The 26,444-nt window shown below is 39.8% G+C and overlaps 1 protein-coding gene across 7 annotated transcripts in view; it reads right to left on the bottom strand.

Moving 5' to 3' along the window:
• si:ch73-103b11.2 (restin homolog) overlaps positions 1-26,444 on the bottom strand; it is a 47,380-nt gene continuing 20,936 nt past the window's right edge. Inside the window, exons 4-27 of one of the 7 annotated variants that reach the window (XR_006008841.1) lie at positions 23,688-23,839; positions 22,224-22,308; positions 19,913-19,966; positions 18,929-19,229; positions 18,189-18,738; positions 16,940-17,081; positions 16,730-16,846; positions 15,353-15,409; positions 15,186-15,254; positions 15,011-15,100; positions 13,647-13,756; positions 13,458-13,496; positions 10,676-11,432; positions 9,272-9,388; positions 4,680-8,387; positions 3,530-3,677; positions 3,339-3,444; positions 2,787-2,946; positions 2,586-2,693; positions 2,425-2,511; positions 2,172-2,334; positions 1,461-1,546; positions 816-906; positions 1-367 (exon numbers count right to left, since the gene is read on the bottom strand). Coding sequence is in view for 5 of the 7 variants with exons in the window: in XM_041973084.1 (XP_041829018.1) it covers positions 296-367; positions 1,461-1,546; positions 2,172-2,334; positions 2,425-2,511; positions 2,586-2,693; positions 2,787-2,946; positions 3,339-3,444; positions 3,530-3,677; positions 4,680-8,387; positions 9,272-9,388; positions 10,676-11,432; positions 13,458-13,496; positions 13,647-13,756; positions 15,011-15,100; positions 15,186-15,254; positions 15,353-15,409; positions 16,730-16,846; positions 16,940-17,081; positions 18,189-18,738; positions 18,929-19,229; positions 19,913-19,966; positions 22,224-22,308; positions 23,688-23,839 (7,278 nt within the window). In the remaining 2 variants the exon portion in view is untranslated. The remainder of the gene's footprint in view (positions 368-815; positions 907-1,460; positions 1,547-2,171; positions 2,335-2,424; positions 2,512-2,585; positions 2,694-2,786; positions 2,947-3,338; positions 3,445-3,529; positions 3,678-4,679; positions 8,388-9,271; positions 9,389-10,675; positions 11,433-13,457; positions 13,497-13,646; positions 13,757-15,010; positions 15,101-15,185; positions 15,255-15,352; positions 15,410-16,729; positions 16,847-16,939; positions 17,082-18,188; positions 18,739-18,928; positions 19,230-19,912; positions 19,967-22,223; positions 22,309-23,687; positions 23,840-26,444) is intronic. The other 6 variants (XR_006008840.1, XM_041973084.1, XM_041973089.1 and 3 more) reach the window with 6 other exon arrangements.

The raw sequence follows: 26,444 nt of genomic DNA, 5'->3' as shown, positions 1-26,444 counted from the left end.
TTGTGTATTCTTGTCTGTTTTGGCATCTTGGAGGATTGATATAATTGTTATTTATCCCTCTCACAGCTTATTTGACAAGTCTCCATCTTGGCCAGATTATACATCTGTTTAAAAAAAAAAAAAAAAAAAAGAGTCCCAGGACATATTCTGTAAATCCAGTTAAACAGAAATATGACGATGTATCAGAGGCATAGAAACGATAAGTCCAGATGAAGCATTTTTTAGCTCATGATGGCACAGATGTGGCAATCTGACAAAGGCCAGATAAAAAGAAGAAACTTCAGAATACTGAGATTCAGATCTTTCTGGAATCTTTAGACTCAAAAAGCTTCATGCGCTCCTGCACGGTGAGTCCCTCTTTCAGGCTCTGTTAAGGCAAGAAAAACAGAGAAATTCACTGTTAATAATCTGTTCATGTAAGACATTTTTTCTTTGCTCAGGCGGACGCACTCGGATTCAGGTGAAAAGGAAATTTGGACAGAAAACAACACTGGGATGTGGCTGTTTTCCCATGCTGGTCAACACCACTTCCTGGTGTACACAAGATAAATTAAAAAAACACACGAGACAAAAAAAAAAAAAATAAATAAAAAATGCAGGAACATATGAAAAATACAGCCACCTCTGCAGATGCAGATGTGCTTTTGCTTAACGACACTTTGCAAACCGCTGTTAATGCTCACACCTGTGAGATTCAGCTTAGTAGTGGACACTGCAGACAACTTTGGGGGTGCAGAAGAAGAGTGTAGAGTAGAGGAGAGAGGGAGCTCGTGCAAGGGTAAGTATGACATGCTTTGGTCTACAAAATGCTATACCTACAGCACATCTTGGGGCAGGGGTTGGGAGGGGGGAAATCACCCCACATTGGGAGTGTCAGCTATCCCATGAGACCTGTTCGGTGACAGACTGGTGGACAAAACAGACACGTGACACACTTTCAGCACGAGAGACTTGATGATAAAAAAAAAAATAAAAAAAAAAAAACATCTGGCGTTTCTACATTATATGATGGCACATTGCAAACAAAGAGTCAGCTAGAGATGCACCATATCATAGGCACAGTATCAGTAAATCCACTGATAATTAACCAATAAAAAATACCAGGCGCTGGTGGGAACATAATTCAAGTTTGTTTTAAGTAGGATAGGATGCACACATTTTAGTTTTTTGTTTAAAAACAACTGACATGATTCAATTTAACATGTTGGACATAATACAAGTGAAATATTAGTCTTATTTTGCACAAGGAGCTTTTTAATATACTTTTTTAACAAGTCAACATGACAGAGTATGTAGAATAATACTGTATTTTAATTCCATAAAAGAGGAAACCGTACTGTAATGGTATTTGGCCAAATGAGTTGTAAGTTATCGGCATATTGGCCATAAATCCAATATCGTGCATCACTAGAGTCAACTCAGTAAAGACTTGAAACAGCAGAAGAATGCAAAACACTCACCTTTGACCTTACACCTCTTGATTGCTTGGATGATGCTGATTGTTCTTTTTTCATGAAATCTGGATTACTTTTTGATTTCATGATGTCTAAAAAATATTAGAGATTAGTTATTACTTTTTTTAAACCACATGTAGCAAAACACCTAACATACTGTGTTTGGGTACAATTTACCTGCCATTTAATTATCTAAAGCACTGATCCCATTTACATGACCATGAAAATCAGATCATAATATGATCTGATGGGTCTACACGCACTTCTGAAATATAATACTCGAGAAATCTGTAGACATTTACCTGCTAATGTGAGCAGTAATAAGCTGATACATAGTTCACAGGTGAATGTTTTACTTCCATGGTTCCCAAACTGCAGGGTCCTCTTTTCATTCACAATAATAATGTCATAGATAAGCAGCTCTTTGAACATGTGCAGGTGTAAAAAGATTAAATAAATCAGATATACAGATCTACAAGCACAAAGACATGAGGGGTACTGGGGAGAAATCTGTGTGTTTATCTGATTTCTTATAATCCGCTAATGGCAGTTATCTGGTGAAGGATATCAGATTTTGCTGTCTAGATGACCACCTGAATTCTTGGTAACTCTAGAAATCAGGTAATAATCAGATTTTTGATGTGCATGTGGACAGGCTCACTGACAGTCATATTACGCTTAAGTGCATTTATTGGCAGAAATCTTTCATCTTCTCACCATATCCAGATGTAACTGTGCCATCAACAGTCCTCTCCCCCAAAGCTTCAGTGGCGATGTGCAGCTTCTCCTTCAGTTTGCTAATGTCACAGTCGGCCTTTGCTTTCACAATGCTCAGCTCTGTGTAGATGTCCTTATATTTGTCTGTGGCATATTTCTTGTCCTGGTAAAATGATCAAACAGTCATGAATGTACAAGCTCAGAGTTAGTGAGAATATGTTGAAAATATGGAGAAATGCCTTGCTTTTCTTACCCTTAATGCAGACTGCAGCTCATCCTTCAAAGAGTGGATTTCCTGTTTAAGATACTGGATCTCTGATTCCTTTATTCGTAGCAGCACCTGAAAAATAAATAGAAATGCTTAGCTTGGACATCATGTCACTTGTGTGAATGTGTGTGGATGTTTACACATACCTCCAGCTCATAAATGTCTTTGCCTTGAGTAAGTGGTGATAGAGCCGTTTCCCCACTGAAACAGGAGCGCATCCGAGTGATCTCTGCACTCAATCTGTTGTTTAATTCCTGTTGGACGGATAAAGTTATATTTTAGCCTGTGGACAAAAATGTATTTTTATATACAGGAAACATGCCGGTTGCAGGAATGGAAACTCTGACCTGATTGTGAGCGTTTAGTTCCTGGTTTTCTCTCTGACACTGCCTGAGGGCCTGCCTCTCTGCCTCCAGCGCCTGAGCCAGGTGAGCGTTCTCCAGACATTTCTGAGAGTACTGCTCTGACAACACCTCTAGTTCTCTCTGGATGGACTGCAGCTCCTCCCTAAACAGTCAGAATAGCACAATACTTGCTTAAATTATTTTCTGATTGTTTTTTTTTAAAATGAGTTTAAGTTTTTCTACCAGCACACAGAGCAGATTCTTCAAGTATCCATAGTGATTTCCCCAAAAGTTGCTTCAGTTTCAGATATGTGCAATTTTTAGGACTGAGTGCTGAAATTACTGCTATATTGAGATGGCGTGACTTTTTAAATTTTTTTTAAATCAAATCAATCATGCATAAATAAATTGTGGATTATGTAACAAGTTATTTATTTTCACCTCTGATCTTTACCATTTTTTAAAAATCAATAGAGAAAGCAGAAAAAGACAACTAGCATGTAATTTCTTCTTCTACACAAAGTTGAGTTTCTGTGCCCCGAACTTAAAACGTACTCATATTGTAAGCGGAGTTCGTCAATATCCGAGTTCAGTCCACTCAGCTGGGAGCGCTGGTTCTTCTCCAATTCCTCCTTGTGTGCGTTCTTCATCGCTTCAATAGCTAAATTAAAGAAAAGCCACATACAGAATTACTCTGTCTTTGTTTTGACATGCAGGATGTATGTTTAGCAAGACAATTTCCTTACCAGCAATTGTGGCAGCAGTCTCCTCAGCTAGCAGTCTCTCTCGCTCTTCCATGAGTTTGGAAATCTCTCTCTGATGCTGCCTCTGGAGGTCTTCTATCACCTTTTGGTGGGTTTCTTCCATTGCAGCAAAGCCACGCTCGCATGTGGCCTGCAGGGAGAAGTGTTTGTTACCAGGACCATCACTACGCATTTTACACCTACAAAACATTTAATTTGTGACTATAAATCCAGTGCTAAACCTATTATTAGCTCACTAGGTTACATGCAAAAACTGGCGATAGAAGCTGTGCAGTTTTTATATGACCTCAAGCCCAGCTGTGTTAGTAGCAAAGCAAGTTGAAGCATTAAAGCTGTTCACCAGAAGAGCAGCATTTTTAAGAATAGCATTTTCTAGTTCATAAATGGACGTAGGAAATGGTGTGATTTTTATATGCCAACAGAAAGAGGCAATGTTGGAGCCACAGATGATTATTACATTTAAATATAAAAATGACTAACATCAGTTCAGCTTCATTAAGTAAAATTTTGAAGATGTCCCAAGCTGATATATGCAATAAAAAGCTTTTTTCCCTTCCCAATAGTTTGGTGACACGTCAGTATGAGTTCTTTTGTTTCTTTTAATGAAGAGTGGACAGGTCGCCCGTCCATCGCAGGACCAACTATTCACACTCATTCCTAGGGAGAATTTAGAGTGACCAATTAACCATACAAGCATGTCTTTGGACTGTGGGAGGAAGCCAGAGTAGCCGGAGAGAACCCACACATACACAGGAAGAACATGCAAAGCCCACACAGAAACTCCTCCCCAGCCGAGGCTTGAATCAGGGACTACCTTGCTGTGAGGCTGCGGTGCTAACCACCAAACAGCCGTGCAGCCCAAAATTCAAACATAGAAAGATAAACACTGAAGGGTCATCAATTCTGCAGACAAAAGAGCTTGGGATACCCTTCAAAACTCCATTTAAAAAGCAGTAACTGATTTAATGGAAAGTAATTTAGTTTGTAGTTAAGAAAACCAAAAGAATTTACAAATGACACCATAATTACACCATTTCCCAGTTCTGAACTAAAATAGAAATTTAGCTTCATAGATTACTCTGTTGTCTAAATAAACTTTTATTCACTAAAGATATAATGAAAGAGCAAAAACCTTAAGACTTTCAAAGTCTCTCTGGTATTTCTCTCTCAGGCTGGCCACATCTCCCTCAAGGTGCTTGTTCTCCAGCTCGTCCCTCATGCTATTCATCTGAGTCTCCAGTTCCTGGATTCGGTCCTTCAGAAGCACCATGGAGTCCACTTCTGACATGTTTTGTGCATCCTCTTCTTTCCCCTGCTCCTCCTCCTCCATTGGTGTCCCAGCCTCGTCACAAGGCGGTGAGCGTGAGACTTCACGGCTTTTTTTGTCCAGCTGGTGCTCTTTGGCACACTTAATGCTTTCCAAATACTGAGAATGTAGCTTATCAATCTCCTCTTTGTGGATATGCTGTAGCTCACAGATCCTCTCCTCAAATTGCTCCTCGAGTCTCCTTACCTGACTTTCGTGCCGTTCCTCCATGCTGTCCATGTCCACGAGTAGGACCTCTAGCTTTCGCTGATTGTCAGTGGCTGTCTCCATGAGGGCCAGCTCTGTTGAGGTCCAACCTTGCTCTGCTTGGCTCAGCTCCTTTTTGTGCTTCAGCTTCAGATCTTCAGTCTCCTTCTGGAAATGATTCTCCATGAGGGCTGCTCGGTCCTGCAGCTCAGATAGCTGGTTCACACGTTTGCTGAGCTTGCTCTTCAGAGTCTGATTCTCCTCCTGGAGTGTGGCCACAGTTTGTGTGAAGTTTTGTCGCTCCACGTGTAGACACGCTTCGTATTTTTCTTGGATTGCTGTGACGTTGCAGGCATGCTGCTGCACCAGAGCTTCCATGTTTTGGCTGGTCTGCTTGCACAAACCTAAGTCTTGCTCATGCATGGACCGTAGTCTACATGCCACATATGCCACTTGAGCCTGGATAAGGGCTTCACGCATGCAAAGAGAAGTGCTCATCAAATTATGAGATGCTTGGTGCCCTAAAACAGTTTGAATTAGTTTAGAAAGTCCAGGTTGGCTTCCCCTGCTTTCTATTTCTTGAGCAAATGTATGTAGGATTGCTGCTTGTCTTTGAAGCTCATTAGCCAGACTTTCATGTGCATTTTGAAAAGATTCAACAGAGTCAACACCATAAGAGGGAACTATACTCCCCAACTGTCTATCTACAATTTCCTGAGCCAAATCTCTAGCTTCCTCCATTTCAATCTGCTCCATGTAGGGAGCAAGTTCAGGGGGGCGAATGTCAGCTAACCTTCGTTTACCAAGACCAAATTCATGTTTGACCTCTTTTATTACAGTTTTCAAATCAGGCCTTTTAGAGGCTTCTATAATTGCTTTCAGAGCCGTTTCCCTTTGCTGTAAGTTACTATGGGCTTCAGCCAACTCCCTTTTAAGGATTTGGAATTTGTCTTCATAGCAAAGTTTAAGATTTTGAATTGAATAGGCTAGTTCCGCTTTAACGAAGGTCTTAAACACCACAGTGGCGTCAACATCTAAATCAGCACCGCTCTCTTTGGTTATAGTGACATTTCGCTCGGCTTTCTCCACTTCCTTCCAGAATGTGCTCTCTAACATCAACTTCCTGATCAAGATGTCAGCATACACTATAGCCAAGCAATCATTATCACTCCTTTTAATGTGATCCATGTCTTCCCATATTTCAACAAGAGCTTCTAGGAGCTCAGACTTAGAGGTTTGTATCAGCAAAGCCATCTTGTTCAAAACAACTGCCTCAAATGACAAAGTTTTGGCAAAAAGATGCAGGGCCTCGTTATCTACGGTCTCAGGGGTTAGTGTTTGATGGCACGGTGACTGTTCTTCCAACGTCTTCTGGCCTTGTCGGATGTGAAGAGCCGCATCAAACAAATCATTCTCTATCTCTGACAGCGAGTGCAGCTGGGAATCAGTGTTACCATGGGAACTGCTGAGAATAGCCCTTACTTTCTCTCGACTATTTTCAACACACACCAGGGCCTTGGTGTAATACTTAATAGCGTCACTAATCTCTTCCTCTGTGCAAGGCTTCTTTTCTGCCATCTTTAGATCAGGCTCGGACATGTCTCCGGTCTCGACGGGTTGTTGCACCTCTAAATTCTGTGTCAGATGTCTCAGCTTATCCTCAGTTGCAAGCAGTTTAGTTTCTAAGGTGTGTATGATAGAGATGAATTTCTCTGGGTCACTTGTTTGAGGGACTGTGATATCTGAGACATTTTCATCATCCAACTGAAAGTCTACATTTACATCCTGGTTATCTTTCTGTCCTCCATCGACAAAATCACTGCTCACATGGCTGGTGTCCATGTCCTCAAGACAGATGTATTTTTGGCACTGAATATTTGAAAACCGTATCCTTGGTTTCTTAGTTTGAGACTCTTTATCATCGGGGCAGTTCTCTGCCTTGGAAAAATCATCCAAAGGAAGATTTGTGTTGGATGATAAAGAGGATGATGTCTCGGCCCTTCCCTTCCTGTCCTGTTCTAGTATTTGCTCCCTTTCCATGCGTAGATCAGCATAACCGAGCTGCAGAGCATTAAGGTGCTGCTCTAACTCTGCAATGCGATCCTCTGCAACCACAAGCTTGGCTTTCAGGTCCTTTTCAGCATTGCAGGGCTCAGCTTTATCTAGGAGACTTTGAGTCATTTGACAGAGAAGCTCCTCCTTTGCTTGTAACTTCTGTTCAGTTTCCTCCAGGCTGGTGCCAAGAGCCGTCATTTTGACAAGAGCCTCTTTTAGATCTTCTTCCTTGCGCTCCATCAGCCTCTCATACATCTCTTTAGTCTGTCGGATCTCTTCCTCTTTCTCTCTTAGAAACTGGCTCATTTTTTGAAACTCCTGAGTGGCCCTTTCATATGAGTGCTCCAGGGTATAGTAATCAGCTTCTTCAGTTTCCAGCCGGTTGCGGAGCTTATTCACCTCACGGTCTGCTTCTGCAATCTGGTTGAGAAGTTCCTGACAGCGACAGGTGAGGTGGCCTTTTTCTTCCTCTAGCCTTCGTACACTTTCCCTCAATGATTCAACCATGTCAGACTTTTGGGCCAGTTGCTCTTGCAACTTCAGCATTTCCTCCCTGTATTCTTTGCCCCCTGAGGCCCGCCTCCCTCTCAACAAGGCCTCGACCTGTTGCTCAGCCTCCAACAGTCTGTCTTCTACTTCCTTGCGTGCAGTTTCAGCCTCAGCTAATCTTCTACACAGATTCTGCCGTTCCCTCTCATGACTTTCTTGCATGCTATGCTGCTCCTTCCTCAGACGCTCCTCTTTCAGTGCCTGACCTTCTTCGGTAGCAATTAACCGAGCAGTCACCTCTTGCAGCCTCTCCTGCAACCTCTGTATCTCTCTCACGTGGTCTCGTTGCAGGGCCTGCTGGCGCTCCAGGTGCCTAAGGGCCTGGTTTCTCTCCAAGAGGCTTGCTTCTACTTCACGGAGTCTGTCTTCACTGTCCTTTAGCTGGGCTCGTAGGGTGGCCTCACTGCGGCCATATTCCTCTTCTTGTTCTTTTGAGCGCTCCTGCTCTAGCTTTAGCTCATTCCGCATTCGGGCTACAGACTGTTCACTAGCCAAGATTTCAGCCATAGCAGATGCAAGTTTAACCTGGAGAGCCTGAATTTCAGTCTCATGGCGGTCCACAGCGTCCTGAGCTTCAGTGTAACTTCTCTTTAACGTCCGTATTTGCTGTTGTGCAAGGTCCTGCTTGCGTTTTTGGGACTCCAATTCATCCTGTAAATCTTGATTAAGCTTGTGCAAATGTTGCCATGGCATTCTGTGCGGTGAAGAGGAAGGCGTTGCACTCTTGAAAAAGATTGATGAGACATTTTGATTAATGACATCACTTTACTTTTCCTACCATGTACGGAGAACCACATCTCAGGAGTAACCGGGAAAATAATTTCTTTCCAGTCTTGTTATCAATTTGTCTTTAGATAAATGTTTTTCTCCAAGCTTTCACAGTGCTTTTTCAGGGGTCACTTGGAAATGGAAAAGTTTAAATCAATTAACCAAACGACTTCTGACCAAAAAAGAAGAAAAAAACAAACAAACAAAAAAAACAACAAACTTTAAAGTGTTACTGATATTTTGATTGAATGAGGAAAAAAAACAAAACAAAACAAAAATAAACCAACATATTATGTTACTATGATTTAAAATATGCAAAAAGAGGAAACATTAGTTGAAGCATGCAAGTCTGCAACATAAAGCATGAAAAAACAGAAAAAAAAAATCAAGCTGAGAAAAGATGCACATGAATAGAAGCAAAAAAAAAAAAAAAAAAAAAGCACAGTGCAAGCTTCATTGATCAAGTTTCTTACCTTAAACACATCAGATCAGTTATTTTCCCAGGAGATGTGAAACTCCATCAAGACAAGTTAGTGAAAACTCATGCTAAGAACACCACAACCATGCATTTCGGTTTCAGAGAATTAGCACCCACACCTGTTAGTTTTTTTTTTAAAGATATAGTAGCCGCACAAAAATCTGATCTATTATGATACAGCAGACTTCATGACAAAAACACTATTTTCACATCACTTTGTATGTGTCAGCAGCAGATACTGCAGCATTGCTATCTTCCAAACCTTTAAAACAGCTCAAGATTGAGTGCTGCGCTGCGATTTGTACACGGTGCCCATTTCCAAACCACACTATGGCTGCATGATAAATGGTGTGTGTAGTACCTGCAGTACATAGCCCTCTCTGGCATTTTGTTCTCTCCCAATGGCATCTTCCAGTTGCTCTTTTAAAATGTTGTTCTGCTCTTGTAATTGGTTGAGCTCTTTCTGCTTCTGTCCCAACTGGGGAAAAAGGGGGAAAAAACAAGTTTTGGTTGAATGAAAAGAAGAAGTATTAGCCATCAAAAGTTCCTCATGTTCCTCTGTTTCATAATCTTTCAAATATGTTTAAGGTGTAGCTCTGTGAATGCTTCATGCCCACACTGCTAAGAGGAAACTTGCTTACTTATTTGTGAGACATGTTAAAGTTCTGCCAACTTTTTTGCTCAAATCTGGCCACAAAAAAAAAAAAAAAAAAAACGCTTGAAAATGCTGTCAACTTGGACAAAGGATCCAAGTCTGTGCAAATAGAGATAACTGCTGTGTAGAAAGAGGTGCATACTACATTATATATTAAGAGAAATCAGGAGGCTGCACAGATGAACATAAAGCAGTGTTTGCTTGGTAATCGGTTTATCTTTGGTTTCTTCACACCAAACAGTTGTGCTGTTGCACTGTGTTGTGGGTGTTGAATAGCAATGAAAATAAAAAATAACAGCCAGTTTTTGACAGCATGACTTTGCCTTATTCTGCCTTTTACAGTCATAGCTAAGCTAGAAGAATCAGAGAATTCACTTTCAGAGCCATCCCAACATGTTGAATGAAATGGAAAAATAAAATCGCTACAGAAAGAAAGATCCAACAACTATGTGCAATGAGATTAGATAAAACATTAGCTCCTTAAATACGGGTGGTTCTACAGAGCCAATTAAGCAGGTGCTGTCTGATTTATTAAGCTGCCATATAGGAGCAATATCTTTAAGGGATCAACTGTTCCAGCAGCATTTAGGTATAACAGCAGATAAAGAAATGGAAAAATATTTTTCCAAGAATTTAAATTATGGTCTGAAAGCAGCAAGTTTCCTAGAGGAAATTGTTGGGTTTCTTTTTTCCAATTAAAGCTGCCTGCATGTGGGTCGTAACTGGTCACACCACACTATAAACAGCAACATTTGCACCATAATGGGTTTATGGGAATTTAAAAAGTGTGGAATCGTAAACAAAACTTCTTTCTTCTCTGTTAAGTGTATTCATGTAAATTTGAGGTAAAACTGACTTGACTTGAATTCACTTTGTAAACAAAGTCAACAGCTTTCAATATTTTTATATATTTTATATCTCTATATTTTCTTTAGCATGTATATCATCCTTATTCTGTTTATTTCTTCACTGGAGTCAAATACAAAAACATTTCACTGTACATTGTTTTGCATGTAACAAATAAAGCTTTTTTTATATATTAAGGATCATTTGATTAAAAAAAGTAATATATAACAAGATCAAGTATCAGACCACAGGGTGTAAACGCACCTCCTTGTCTAACAGTGCAGCAAGCTCATGCGGAGGCAGCCGTTCAGAGTTTCCTAAAGCAGTTGTGATGGGAACTTGCTTCTCTTCTCTCAATGGTGTCGTTTCCACCTGATGCCATCGCTGTTCAATCTCTTCTTGGACATCAGAGGACTTGCTGTCTGTTTTATCTTCCCTCCCTTGACAAAGAACAGTAGGATGGTCTACGTCCATCTTCCCTTGTTCTTGGCTTTCAGCTGCTGATGGTGCTGCAGTATGAAGTGTTGAAATAACAGTTACAGTATTTGGCGTGTGACTTGAACTGGTTGTGCTTTGGGGAGGATTTCCTCTCCTAGCATTCTCCCTTTCAGTTTCCACAGTCACTGAAGGTGGGTGAGCCCCCGATACAGACGAGGTTTGGAGGGAGGAGGAAGAGACAGGAGAAGACGCCAAGGAGGAGGCGGAAGAAGAATGAGGAGAGCAGTAGGAGGAGGTTGTAGAGCATGATGAGCTGAGGTCAACTGTGTCTGCTCGCTCTTTCTCTTTCTCTTTCTGCTCCATTTTGAACTCAGACCAGTCATATGTTTTTGACCGACCCTCTCGTCTTCGCTCCCGGACTCTGCTTTTTCGTGGCTCAGAAGGAGAGGTGGAGGTATTACTGCCTGGGGGCTGCCTGCGACCATCAGACCTGGGGACCTCAGGACTGGGGCTTAGATCAGGGGTGGCCTGTGGACATGGCTCCAACATCACATGACCTTTTATCTTCTCATCAGGAATGGATCTAAATAAATACAAATCATGACAATACAAAAAAGTAAGTACAGTTTACTGTCAGGGATCTGAAATAGAACTTGGGAGAAATTTATACTTAGACCAGCTCAAGCTACAGCAACATCACAAAGCTTTGCTGGACAAAACAATACAACATTTCTGGCAGTGCAGCTTCAATTAACTGTGTATTGATAGGGTTTCTGCAGGTGAGATTTTAGATCTTCAAAGATACTATGAGCACGATTTAGATTGAATTTAATTTCCTAATTCATTGTAGAAAAAAAAGCTTTTTCTTTACTTCCATAATTTGCCATGACATGATCAAAAAGCTGTCACCTAGATCTGGATGAGTAGAATATTACTGATCAATCGCAGGAGTATTAAAAAAAACCCTTCCATTGTGAGACAATAAACTCTAAATCTAAACCTCTTTTCACCCCATGCACGTTTACTCAAGCTCCCCTTCAGTTCATCCTGAAAAACTATGTCACAGCTCAGCTGCACGCTGAAAGAATAAGGCAGTTAGTCCAGGTTAAGTGAAATCATTTTTTCTGGTATTGACACCAGTTGAGCTCAATGTTGCAAGTGCAACACTTTACCAGTAAGAGTTTATCACACAACTTTTCAACAAGATTTAATGCATTTAAGAGAAACAATAATTAACTGATTCCTTCTGCAGCAGATTTATTTTTACACCAACTGTAAATTCATCAATATCAATTGTTTTGCATGCAGCATATAACATGCTGCTTTAAGAGTTTTGTCAATTTACATTACTTGAAATATTGCACAAGTATTCAGTTTCCCTCCATTAGTGTGTCTCAGTGAAGCCGTGAATAACATTGCAAGTGACCACTTTCATAGTAAGATAAAGCCATAACTGCAGCAGAATTAAAACCATGAATGAAATCATACATGTAGCAAATGCCATGTCTTAGAAACACCAAATTCCCCTATAAGAGCAGGATCTCTCTCTCTCTCTCTCTCTCTCTCTCTCTCTACACATGTATATATATATATATATATATATATATATATATATATATATATATATATATATATATATGTATATATATATATATACATACATACATACATACATACATACATACATACATATATATATATATATATATATATATATATATATATATATATATATATATATATAAAAATATTTTTTCCATTACCTGCAGAAACCCTGATTTACAAACAAAACTTGATAAACATTAATGAACTAGATCCAAGTCAAAGCATTAATACCAGAACATTCATAAGACAGACGGTGGAGCTGAAAGCGCTTGGGTGATCTCAGATAATCCTGATTGCAAATGTAATTTTTTAGTCTCTATGTTAATACAATCTAGTTCACACAGTAGCTGAAGAATGTGTTTGCAGTAGAACATCTCACTGATGTATGTTGGCACCTGCAGAATTAAAAGTGCAACACCATTAGACAGAACCCTCACTGTATTAGTAGAGGTGTCAGACAATGTGTGTGTGTGTGTAAAGCGGGTGGGGGGGGTGTTAAAGGGGGAAAATGAGAAGGGTCAGTGTTGAAGAGTGAATAAAAGTAATCTGTCAGGTGTCTATGCAGAAATAACTCAGACAAAGCTGCCTTGGAGACAAAGTGACAAAAAAGTGTGTGACTCAGTAAATGTGGTATGTCCACAGTATCATCAGTAACGTGCTGTCTGAAAGGCAATCCTTAAAGACAGGAAAAATAATTTGTTTCTTTGGAGACAGAAAAACACACCCTTTCCCTCATCTACTGGTTTTGAAGTTGTTTTGTAGTAATTCCCAAAAGCCTACCGAGTAGACCGTCAGACTACAATGATGATTAGCATCAGTCTGGGGTGTTGGGCAGATTATTCTAGTATGTTGACGCGTGCCTCTACAGTGGCATAACTGACAGGGAGACATTACTCAATCACATGACATGTGGCAGGATGACAAACACGCCAGGGCTGACATTGCTGAGCAATTACATCACTGTTCAACGAGGGGGAGAAATTCAACACACAAGCAATCCAACCTGGGCTTCAGAACGGATAGTTTCAGAGAGATGTTTTTCCTGGAAGCAGGTTGAAAATACCAGTTGAGGCAAGACAGAAAGAAGGAAAAGAGAGAGGGTGAGGAGGAGAAAGGAATTCAGATAAATAAAGTGAGAAAAAGCATCTGGTATATGTGCCAGTGGTTAGTGTTTATCCTGGCTGGGTATTACCGGGTGACATCTGGGGCAATAGTGGGTCGCACATTCTTCATAATGGCCTGAATCCAATTGCGACGGATTCCAGAGGTCATGGCTGACAGGGTGCACGCTCCCTCTTTACACTAAAAAAAAACAAAAAAACACATTTAATATGATAAAAACAACTTTGATAATGTTGGGAAATATAAAATATAAAAATAAAGGGAAACTGTAAAGTGTGGAAAGTCTTTTCTGCTGGTAGAGACCTTAAAACAAGACAAGCTTATGTCTTTAAGCTACATGAAACACAACTTGAACTGCTGCAGAGCATTATACCATCATGACAGCTCTGGTGAAATTTCTACATTTTTAGGCCAATTTGAGGACCATTAAGATAAATAAAATAATTAAGAGTGTTTCTGTTAAAATGATATAATTAACTGTTAAATCTATAATTGTTGCCTACAGAATATGTAATTACACACTGTTGTATAAACAACCTTACTATGCAGAGAAAAGACTTTTAACTTAAAAGCTGCTATATAAATAACATGCTTTATTGCATACATCAGGATTTAAAAACTCCTCACGGCAGCAATGTTAATGAGAACAACCCCTTCCAAGCTAACCGCCGGGCACCCACAGTAGATTTAAATACAGGAGTTATTCATTTTGACACCAAACCCATGTTGTTCTCAGCCAGAGACAATGATCCCCTTGACTACCCTATTTCTGACATCCTCCAGAAGATAACTGTGGAAGTGACTTCAAGTAAATGATCTCAACAAATGCAATCATCTTGTGGCGATTGTTAGCCTCATGTAGGATCAGTGTGGTGAACTAAATGCGAATCTGACAGGAACACTAACTCCTCTTGTACCAAATGGTTGCCTTCCAAGCAGCATTCAATGAGTATTTTACCAACAATGTGCTAAAAATGTTTAAAGGATTTTATGAATAAAGAACTGTCACATTCACTGTCAGAATCATGCAACATCACTGATTTATGTAAACTCACATGTTTATTTATATTGACTGTCACTGAGAAACTGTAGACAAGTACAGGCCTTCTGCATATAAGGGGTTAGGTAAACATATTGTGCAGGATGAAGGCCACACAGAGGAGACAAGACGGGCTGGCAGCGACTCTCACAGATTTAGACCACTATGATGTCAAACTCTCACGGAGAGATGACAAGTCAAGCGACATCCTTCATGTCAGACACAGAAACGTTTCAGAGAGAAACAGCAAAACCTGATACCTGAACCACATGTTGTCTAAGGCTGTTTATAGACTGGCAGGCGACAACAGAGCTAAAATGTGTAGACAATGAGTTTCATCTTCACTGGTGATTAACGATGCAGCACAATACGCAGCATGAAGAATCAACACTCACAAGGATTTGGAAGCCATAATTCCTCTGGACTGGGAACTCTTTGACATCATAACATGTGGAAAGGTCAATCTCACCATCTAGTTCTGAGGCCTAAAGAGGAGAAAAACAAAACAAACACTAGACCTTCATGACCATACACTGATTCAAATTACTTGTGGAAAAAGACCAGCCTTACCTCCTCAGCTATTGAGTCCTTATAATACCTCAAACTTTGGTCTGTCAGGACAAACCAGTGTTTCTTCCACTAAGAGGGACAAAATGCCATTAATTGAATTTTATTAGTTTTACTAAATAAGACATGCAGCAGATAGCGATGACGTCTTACTATTAAAAACAAATTACCATTCCATCTTCATAAAGCTTTGTCATCCATCCTTTTTTGAAGTTCAACAGATCCGGCTGAAATTAAGACACATCAAGTGATGCAACATCATGTGATACAATTAAATCAACCTGTTAAGTCAATAAAAGAAACTGAATTAAAAGCCACATTAAGGACAATTACACTTTAAAAAAAAACAAAAAAAAAACTTTGTGCTTATTTGATCTTGCACGACTTTATAAGTCACCAACAGGAAATGTTTATTCCAGATATAATCAGAGCGTAAAATAAATAATTTAGTGACATTTAGGTAATCACACAAGTTAAAGATGTGTAAGTGTTAATATGTGGCTCCAGCCGCAGAGACTGACTGGCGGGAGCTGGACTTTCCCTGTGAAACACAAACTGCAGCACATCGAAACCAAGCTCAAGTCTGTTTATAGACTCTAAAGTAAACCATTGGTCCAAAACCTGGCTTTTGCTCACTCAACAATACCTTGTTTTTGTTGAGCTTCATCCGGTGTGGTGTCACCGCCTGGCAGAGAGTCATTCTGATAGCAAACTGCCTTCAATTCATATGTTGACAGTCTGTTTCTTGTATATCCCAAAGGCATACACACAACGACTGCTGCTTCTGTGCTAGCTATTTATAATCATCAGTAGCAGTGGCGGCAGTGGTGTATATGTGTGTGTTTTGAATGGGTGGGGGTTTTGGCAGCTGCAGCTCGGACAGGCGGAGCAGCCACACGCTGACTGGATTACCCCTGCAGGACTCCATGAACACACCACAGATCAGACTATCAGGAGTCAAACCTTAAAAAGACTCCAACACAACCTTTATAATAAGCACCAAATATCTGTGTTTTCAAACCCAGCCGCACCATCAGGAAGAACCTGCTCCATCTTAAGGATCTGACGCCACAGTCAATTGAAAAGAAAAAAAAAACAAAAACAAACCTACTTTACATATGCAGTTCGATGCAGAGAAAAATACAATTAGCATGACACAGGAAAAACCAAACAAGCAGTGTCTCAGTTCTCAGGATCTTAATAACAAAATACACACTTTTGTGGTTTAGTGGGGAGTGAAAGGAGCTATCATGTCATAGCAGAGAGATATTTGCTTATCAGACGAGAGTAACTAAGTCATCACCTCCATCTCACCTACAAAAGCATCCTTTTTAGCTATCCAAAGGAGGTTAATAACACCTGTTTCACTCTGAAGTGAAACTATGGACCATGGTCACTCTAACGAGATCACAACTCAACGATGGTTGTAGGCTTCAAAACAACAGTGGTTTTGTAAGCTATACAAAAAATAGCACACTGAGGCTCAAAAGAAAGGTTACTAATCTGATGTTCTGTTTAATTCCACTGGCATTTAGCTTAACACTCACAGTCATTGAAGACTCTGTAACTCTCCGGTCCAATGACTTGGCTCTTCTCAAGCTGACAAAACTGGAGCAGGACACATCAGGGGCTAAATACTCTTTTCCCGTATCGAGTGACATCTCCTATAATTATAAAAAAATAGCATTAGCTTTAACCAAACTCTTCTGAATTCCTCTTGATTAATCAGTTCACATTTAATGACAAGAACAGCTTACATGCTTGTTGTCCAGATAGCGTCTCTCACTTCGGCCTTGTCTCTGGATTGCTGTGGTGTTAGTTGAAGGATCATTAGAGCTGCCTGTGTCCATATGCTCAACATGGTGACTCTCCTCAAAGCGGCTGATGATTTGAGATCGTCTAAGAGACACAAAAATGGCCACATTCTTTATTATCTGATGTACGTTTCACTAAACAAAGAGCATTCTACACACATATAAACTTAAACTGGGTATTCTATAAACAAACATAATGATGCAGCATGCCATCCTAGTTGTTGCAGAATTCAATATAATCAAACAAGATCAAAGCATGATCTGAAAGAAAACTAAGGTCAAAATCATGTCTCATATGGGATATAACATATTTCTCTTTACTGTAATAACAAGAAAAGCTGCAGACATCATTCTAGACTCAAAATCCTTTTCACAAAGAAGTAATATCCCCAAACAGAATAATCCAAAGATACACTAAAGAATAAAGAATGGTATTATATGATGAAAGATAAACTTAAAGAGGAAAAGGAAAATGACTAGAGTGGTGTATTAAATACACTGCAGAGGCAGCAGCAATGGCAACACAGTCGGCATTACCTTAAGGCACTGCACTGGTGAAAGTATATGTATTTGAGAAAAGAGAGACTTCATCCAGAAAGACTAAACTGTATCACTTGTATGCATAAATGTTTGCAGCAAACAGAGGAAATTAAGTATGTATTGCATGGAACAGTGCATGTGTGTGCTCCCAAGTGGTGCAGAGATGAAATGAGAGAAAGCAGGAATCAGCGGTGACCAGCAGGGAACAGCATTGGGACAGGGGTGGAAGGGTTGGTTGAGCATTAGCTCTGAGAAGCTCTGTTCAGAAGCCCCCTGGAAAAGAGTGAAACAACAAAACAAACTAGCAAGGCAGCAAAAGCAAAAAGGTAGAAACCAGCAGAAAATAAATTAACAACGTGCATTTATTACCCCAAAATCATTAATGATAAACCACTGGTAAGTTAGCAAAAGATGCGTAGCAGTAGCAAAAGATGTTCAGGAGGCTGGAGTGTCTCAAAGACATCAGCCACAAGGTGGTGCTAAAATTGTTTCAGGCAAAGCATGAGCCAAGTGCTAACAACCAGTGGCTCATTAATGATATTCATGTTGCCATTATCATATATGTATCTGCATAACTTTTGCTTATATGTGTTTAGTGATTTGATCTTTCAGAATACAAATGTAAGAAAAGGTGCAGGACACCCATCCTCACCTGCGCTCCTCTCCAAAGAGCCGAGCCACCTCCTCCCTCCCAGGGCTCCGTGTGCGTGCCCTCAGTTCTTGGCGCTTTTTCTCTGAGCGGAAGGCTTCTCTGTAGCTCAGTCTGCGAGCTCTTGGCACATCAGACAGAGCTGCATACTCTCTGCCGGACCGACCGACTCTGCCTCCACCACCACTGACACTACTATTGCTCCCTCCATCACCACTGCGCCCCTCCCAGGTGGATGTAGCAACACTGGGTTCAGAGTCCAGTGAGCTCCGGGAAGAGCTGATGGTGGAGTAGCTTGGGGAAACAAGTGCACCTGGAGAGGGGAGAGTATCTTGGGAGGGGTGAGGAGGGGAAATTTGGGGCTCTGATTCAGAGGTGTACCTGGAACTGGGAGCTCCTAACGAGGAGGATGATGCTGAAGAGGACAGGGGCAGATGCTGGGGTGGCTGGGAGTGATGTGTAGACTGTGGAGAAGGTTCTGACTTGGTCTTCTCCAGGGAAAAGTAACCACTCTCTACTCGTACCTTTCGCCCTGTACTCACAGTGCCACCATCTGAAATACAACCACAGAATTACAGATATAAAAAACACTTTATCAGCTTCATCTGCTAAAACTCATCAGGACATTTCACAGCTTCCAATAACAGCTGATATCACAATCCAATGCCTAAAAAAACCTTAAGCTAAAACAAAGTCCTCAAGTAATTTTTTTATGTAAAAGTGATGCGTACAGTGTTCCTCACCATCTTGAGTAGTGATACTGGCGTCTATTTGGCTCTGGCTCAGCTGGCTGAGGCAGGAGGCACTGCGGCTGCAGGGGATGGTGGCCCTGCTCCAGCGGTTCTCCTCCTGCCACAGGGTGGCACGGCTCATCGGGACCCGCTCAGCGCTGGCAATACTGCTGGGCAGGCATGGGATGCTGCCTCCACTGCTGCTGCTGGTCACTGTTACCTTGGCAGGCCCTGGCTCCTGGTTAATGGATGGAATTGGGAGGTGTGGATGGGTAGAGGAAAGGACACAATGGGAGGTAAGATCACGGAAAGACTACAAGAAGGAATATGAGAGAGAAAGAGATTAAAGAATGAGAAAATGCTAAAACAGAAATGTGAGAAGCTAAAAAAATTGGAAATATTTTTTTCCTTTTATGTAAATCTATATTTATTATGATTCTTTTTATACTAAAACTAACTTTTATGTCTAATTAAATTACAGAAAAACAAAGAGGAAGAGTGGATTGAAACAAGAGAAGGACAGCTTGACAAAGAACAAAGAGTTCATTCACAGCAAACACACCTGTAATGTTTAGAAACACAGAGAACAGAGGGAGGAAATACAAGAGCATTCCACAGTGGTGGAACAGAACCACTTCATCTGATTAATGAAAGCAAGAAATGAACAAAATCAATGTTCAAGCTGGGCTGTCAACATTATAGTTCAACAATCCCTTCAATAATTAATCAGAAGATGCACAAAACTGTTGTGATAACAAGAGAGAACATTATTCCCAAAGCATAGTGATTCTTTAATCATCATTTTTACCCAGCCAACTCCAAATTACCACAAACATGCTGCTGTGCCAATCAATCCTTCAGCATCTGAGCAGGAAGAAAAAATCACGTGCTTTTATTCGCCCTTCCCCTGGACTGATTGAGATAAATATTATTCATAGAGAAACTCAGATTTTTGAAGCTTAAGCAGAACAAAAAGTTTGGCTCTGCTGAACTCACTGAGTGTCCATTCATGTCTTCAGTGGAAAAACACTGGCTTGGAGTTACTCCGTCCTGCCAATCACAAAAAGCTTTTGATGTTAGTGCTTGCTATATACTGCTGAATATTAGCTAATAAAAAGGAAAAGTAAAGTTTTTTTTTATATATTACATAGACAAAAAGTTACAGATGACCTAGCAAAGCAAACACAAGGATACAAGATGTTAAGAGTTTCATTGCAAGGCCAAGGAGGGCAAGGCCACCCCTTCTGTAATCAATGTCAGGTGGACAGATAAAGGGGAACAACCCAGAAGGCAAACATTTTATGGTGTCTGGGTATTTACAACATTTTGCAAGCATATGTGTTCAGCAAAGTATGTAAAAGCAGGGGGAGGAGAACTCCGGAGTGGAAATGTGGCGCTGACACAGGGAGGTGTGGAAAAATGTAAGGCGTGACAATGGTGGAAAGTCATCAGTGACAACATGTCACACTGTTATCATGAAATAACTGAGTAGCCAGTGAGAAACTCATGGAAGGTGACAGCAGACAAGCAGTGAGAGCCTGATCACCCTTACACATTATTAGTCCTAATTATAGAGCTTAGCCTTTACCACTGCAATGTTATTTTAAGTGATGCCTAGTTAACACACATGCACACAAATCCTCAGCTACAGCATCAAAGAGTCCCAGCATGTTTTTTTGCATTTAAAATAGGACTAGAATACCTTTACACCATTCTACGTGAAGACAGACTTTAATTTTTGCAACTGACATGGAACGAATGAAAAGGGACACAGATACAATGACAACAGCAGGAATCAATTAGATGCCAAAAATGTGGAAAGAATAAATTAAGGATACTGAAAAAGAAAAGCCTTGAATGACTTCATATGGGGTCATATGGAATACAGTCAATGTCAACGCTGTGTCACCACTGTTCCTCTGCAAACTGAGCCTGTTTGTGTGAGCTCAGAAAGGTCACAGTCCTATTCAGGGTGCTGTCATTAGAGGAACCAGACAATGAAGTTCAGGACATTTTCTGTGAGCTCACCACAAATTTGCTCTGGCCTCAAATAGGAGGTAGTGAAGGGAAAAACATCTCCCAGTGGGTTGTCTGGACTATATGAATATATCATATACCTATATTTAACAGTGAAACCATTACTATGGCACTGGACTTACATAGTTCTGTTTGAGTCCTCCCTGTAGGGAAAAAATACAAATGCAGCACGTATCAGTCTTTGCTGATGAGCTCTACTAGCATCGTGTTTGTGTGTCTGAATGATGTTCTAGCAATGGCTTAAAAGACTGTGTTCACCTTGTTCTCAAACTGAGTCTAACTGGGCACATATATTCTTACTAATGATATCTGAATCCCATATTTCTATATTCATTATAAGGAATTTGCCAATGGGAATTTCTCTTTTTGGTCAGTGAATGCACAAGATCAGCTAATAAGCAGCATTACAGGGATTCAGTGGCAAAGCCCCAAAGTTTGTTTTTACAGCCTCACAAACTTAAACATGCTTTCAATTAGGACTCCAAGGCTTAAGCGCTATTAAAGTATGAAATCTTTGTGGGATCCTACATGGAAATTTTGAGTTTAAGCCCTTAATTTAAAGCTTCGAGGACAACACTTTCCTTGGACTATCCAACTGATACCGCTCCACATCTACAAAACCAGTCTTTTGAAGCTCTTTACAAAATGGTAACTGCGAGTAAATGTAAGGTATGTGGTCTGCTGAGATGAATGCAACATGTGGCTCATAACTGCAAACACAAACATATAAAATCTTAAGGATGTCATTGGAAGAAAAGCATTCCATCCATCTCCCCCTTTTTGAGGAAAAAAAAAGTGGTTGAGTTTGAGAGGAAGAAGAAGTCTTGAAATTGCATATTTCCACAGCAGAGCTCATCCGTAAATATATTATTTTTTTATACTTGAGGATTCACAATACAACTGTAGATAATTTATGAGATTCACCATATTTAAAACAGTTTTGATATGAAGTCATATCCACCCATGTTACTGTCATGCTATGAGCCGAAACATGCCCAATGTTTCAAGTTTAAAAACAGAGTTGTTGCTGCACAAAGCAGGCAAAAATGCACTAAAATATATGTTGACGCCCAAGAGTCTTAGGGTTTATATTTTCAAAAGATTATGCAGCATTTAAGAACTCATCCACACAAAACAGTAAATAGAAAATATAAAAAAAAATATTTATAAACATAATTCATCTGAATTTATCAGCTCGTTTTTTTAAACCTTGTTCAGAGTGAGAAGATAAAAAGTGTGTTGCCATGGAAAGAGCAAGCCAGTGCGTTACCTGGTGAGTAGGTGGATCAACTTTGCGTTTTTTCTTCTGGTTCTGCTTGTTGGTCCTCGGGTACACAGTCAGGGCCTCCTGCCACCTACGAATAGTACAATGGTTGAATTGTTTGTTCAATTCTAAATATAGACGATACAAACTCCACAGACATGATGGATCCCTATCGAAAAGTGCTCTATAGCAAAGACTAAAACATATTGCTTACTGGAACAACCGTGCTTCCAACCATCAAAACACATAATAACAGTAAAGAAAAAAACATTATCAACTCTCCAAGAAATGAAGTAATGCTGAAAAAATGAACAAAATGTTTCTCCAAGGGTGAACACAGAGTATGTCAAAGCCTGAAATCACCAAGCACTCAAGTTATTTAAAGGCCATTCTAAGAGGACACTTGTCTAATTAGCAATCCAGTTTTATTTGATTTAGTTAAGCATTGAGCAGAATCATAGGATTTATATGAACTATACCCGCATGTATGCACAGTAATACACAAATCAAAGTTGAAATATAGGTTTTTGGTCTTAACTAAAACCAAATCAAAATGCTCACATAGTTTTTGTTAAATCTACTGTTGACTTCAATCATTTCTAACCAGTATAGGGTTTTATTTGAAAGCTATATTTGATACATGTTGGGTTAATTTCAAATAAGACAGCTGTCAGACTACATCCTGTTGTTTTATACCTCTATATATGCATCGTAAATCAGTGGTATAATCCTGTTTTTTTCCTAATCCACCCCCAGGGTAAAGCGTGAAAGTCTTTGTGTGAATGCAAAAATGTGACGCATTTCAAATGAATGAGTGCCCACACACCAGTTGTCATGCTCTACGAATGAGTCAGAAGACACTTAAAAAAAAAAAAAAAAAAAAAAGAGTTTTTGTTTTCTTTTTACTAACAGTTAATGACAACCTTACAAAAGTAAATACAGTTATGTGAAGGAACATATGGAAGCCAGATGATAGGAGAGTGGGAGGTGTACAGTGATGGAGCGGGTACCATAATGAAGAGTGGGTGTTGTGAGTCATAAATCTCCAAGAATAGCCATAATATCTGTGCTACAGCTAGGGAGAGAGATAGCAGTGCAGAGACAGGCAGTAGGGACAAGTGAAGTATGAATACAAAGTTTGTAAATTGTGCTCCGTGCACTGGAAACTGTGGGTTTGTGAAAACATGGAAAAAGGGGTACAGAAGCAGGGAGAGGGAACAGTTCAAGAATGTGCACCGTCACTGCAGTATGAATTACTGCTCTCTGAAAAGCACAGCCTGAAGCAGACAGCAGGGGGCAGAGCAGTTTTGGCTGCAGAAGCAGCTGAGCACAACTTTTTCCCTTCATCTTTGTAAACATCATCCATTCATCTGCTATGTGGTGGGTTTACAGATACAACAGGAGTCTAGCTGCAAGTTCTGTGATAACAGATCATTCTGGTTGCTATGGTAGCATTTCATTATGTCTTACCCATTAATGATTTCTTTGCACTCTGCTCGTATGAAATGCTCTTTCTCTGGGGTGACGATGCACAATGAGTTCTTCTGACCCGTCCTGGACTCGCCGTCTATGACATCAGAGCACTGGTTCAAATTGATCGTACCCTGGGGTAGAGTGCTGGGCTGGAGAATCACAAGAAAGACATGCAGAGAAAGTGTTAAATGTGGAAGTGAACAGACGTGCCAACAAGACCCTCCACATGGTGTGCCTTTTCACAAAATCCTCCCTAACAACAAACAGTTATAATGGTCTTGGCACAGCACATGCTCATGTAACAGCCTGTGCAAAGGCAAATGTTCTTGCTGGGACTCGCTTTGATATTTTTGACTTGATGTGTGTTGCAGCGTATGAAATGTAATTATTACATAAATCTCATAACATTTGTAGTTTTTTGTTGTAATGCTTCTCATTAAGTTGTGCTTAACAACAAGAAATTTTTGTGGCTAAAAGAAAAACAGCCTAGCATCACTAACTCTCGCTCCTCTGGTTGGACAGGAAACAAGAGACCACAATTCTGGCATGATCTTCTTCCTTCTTACTGTTTTCTGCACATTGCCGCCTCCACCACAGAGGCCGATGATGTGTGCAAAGACAACTTCAGTCCAACGCCAAAATGGAGGTGCTCACATTAAAGCTTCTGCAAGGAGGAACTTATTACCGACGTTAGGAAAATGCAGAATATGCCTGCAATGAATCAAGTCTTTATAATCAACCAATCACAGGACAAATGGTCGTCCTCTGAGAGCCATGAGAACAAGGAGGTGATTTAAATTTTAGATGTATTGAGAGGTAAAAAGTTCTGAATCAGTTCATGAATGTAAAAAAAAATTTTATGTCATTTATAATTAGTTATTATATGATTAGTAAAGGAAATGGAACACAAAAGGCAGAACTCTAAATTAAAATCTAGTATATAAAAGCAGTTTAGCTTCTATGTTTGGTAAAAAAAAACAGGCCAAACACAAGAAACCACATAACACATTTCCAGCAGGGGAAGGATGAGTAGTTGCTGCCAACCACAGAACCATTGAGCAAGCGATGTCATAGATTCATTCCAATTCGGAAAAGGGCAAAACAAATTACAAACTATCACAAATATGTTTTACATTCTCCAAGTCAACCAGGGCTTTTGTGCTATGTTGCACCATGTTTTTTTAACAAAGACACAACATCCCATCTTGTGGAGTGTGTGATCGCTACATTCATACAATTTTGTTTCAAAAACATCATCTATTCATTTAGGAAAACAGGCTACAAAGCTCTAACACGTGATGCGTGCCACATTGCCACAATCTTATGTCACCACAAATGCAGACCTTTCCACAGGTGATTGTCACTGATTGCACATGACAATAGGATGTTGGTTACAATTTTTAGTCAGTGATTAAGAATATATTGATGATTGTGTGAGAGAAAACCTCTCCCAGCACCTCACTCTTAATGATGAGTAATAAAAATCATGCAGTTATAGAGAATGAGGATATTTTCAGGTGTTTGGTCTGTACAAACCAAAAGTACAGAATAAAACTTCATTTGTCAATAATTGTTATTGTAGGTCTTATTCCCTACAATTACTTAGTTTATTATTGTAATATATCAGCTTGTAAAAAAATGTCTGAATATTGCAATGCAACGCAGAAAAGAAAAAATGCCTATCAAACCCATGCTATATGTTGTTGTGGTGGGAGGAATCTAAGCAATAATTCAAATTTTCACTTTTCCATATTTAGTTTTATCTATCTATAATTCCTCAGTGAGGTTCAGGCTGTGTTATAAGCTGTGGTATGAACACTGTCAGCCATGAGCAACAAAACCACAGGACTTTATTAATACTGCATTGTGTACAATGACTCTCACAAAGGCTTTCACTTGCAGGTTTAAGTTTGTACAGTGGCTTTAAACTCAAGTTCAGATAATTCACAATGAATAGACGCATCGAACTCAATTTGGAACAAGTAAACTTACAGCCCTGCTGCACGTGAACCTACTATAGTCATACACAGCTTGGTCTTTACAAAACATTAAGGCTACAAGTGTATAGTAAACAAAGTTTAGAAATGCAGACTTTGTTTAAGGGCATTCTACATCTTATCCTAATTGGAGGAAATTAGGAAATAGGGCTTTTTAATACAAAGATCCCTGTTTTTCAGGCACTCTGATATAAATGGACATAAAGTTGATGTAGTTGACAGATGTCATTAGTCTGAAACTTAAGTACTGCGTCGCTAGAGAATGAGCTTCATCCTTTGTAATGATTTGTTGTGCTTTTACTGCAGTTAGTTTCAGTTTATGCTTCAGCTTTGTTTTTTCTTCTGTAACAGCAGACTTAATCAGCTAACACAATTAGGGTCACTTCTTTGCCTACAAAAACTCCTGAATGCCTTTATTTCTGTTTATTATTTACCTGTATTCCTTTATGTAAAATACACCGTAATACATGGCAAAAACAGCCTGCCAGAGAACTTCAGGGCTGCAGAGACTGTCAACGTTTTCAAAGACCTATCCTTTTAGCTTAGCTTATAGCTGAATTTTGTGTATTTATTTAGTTTTATTTAGTCTATTTTTATCTATATTATTTTATAGATTTGTATATTACTTATTTAGTTATGTACTTATTGTGTTCTTATCCTTTTATGTTTATTTTTATTGTTCTTAAATTTTTCTTTTTAACCCTGGTGTTTTCCTTATGGGGATCCTCCACACCAGGCGTGGTGCCTACTTGGTCTA

The sequence above is a fragment of the Melanotaenia boesemani genome, chromosome 21 (assembly GCF_017639745.1).
Source record: "Melanotaenia boesemani isolate fMelBoe1 chromosome 21, fMelBoe1.pri, whole genome shotgun sequence".
NCBI classification, from domain to species: Eukaryota; Metazoa; Chordata; class Actinopteri; order Atheriniformes; family Melanotaeniidae; genus Melanotaenia; species Melanotaenia boesemani.
The sequence above is the reverse complement of the archived record's forward strand: the minus strand, read 5'-3'. Positions and strand labels throughout refer to the sequence as shown.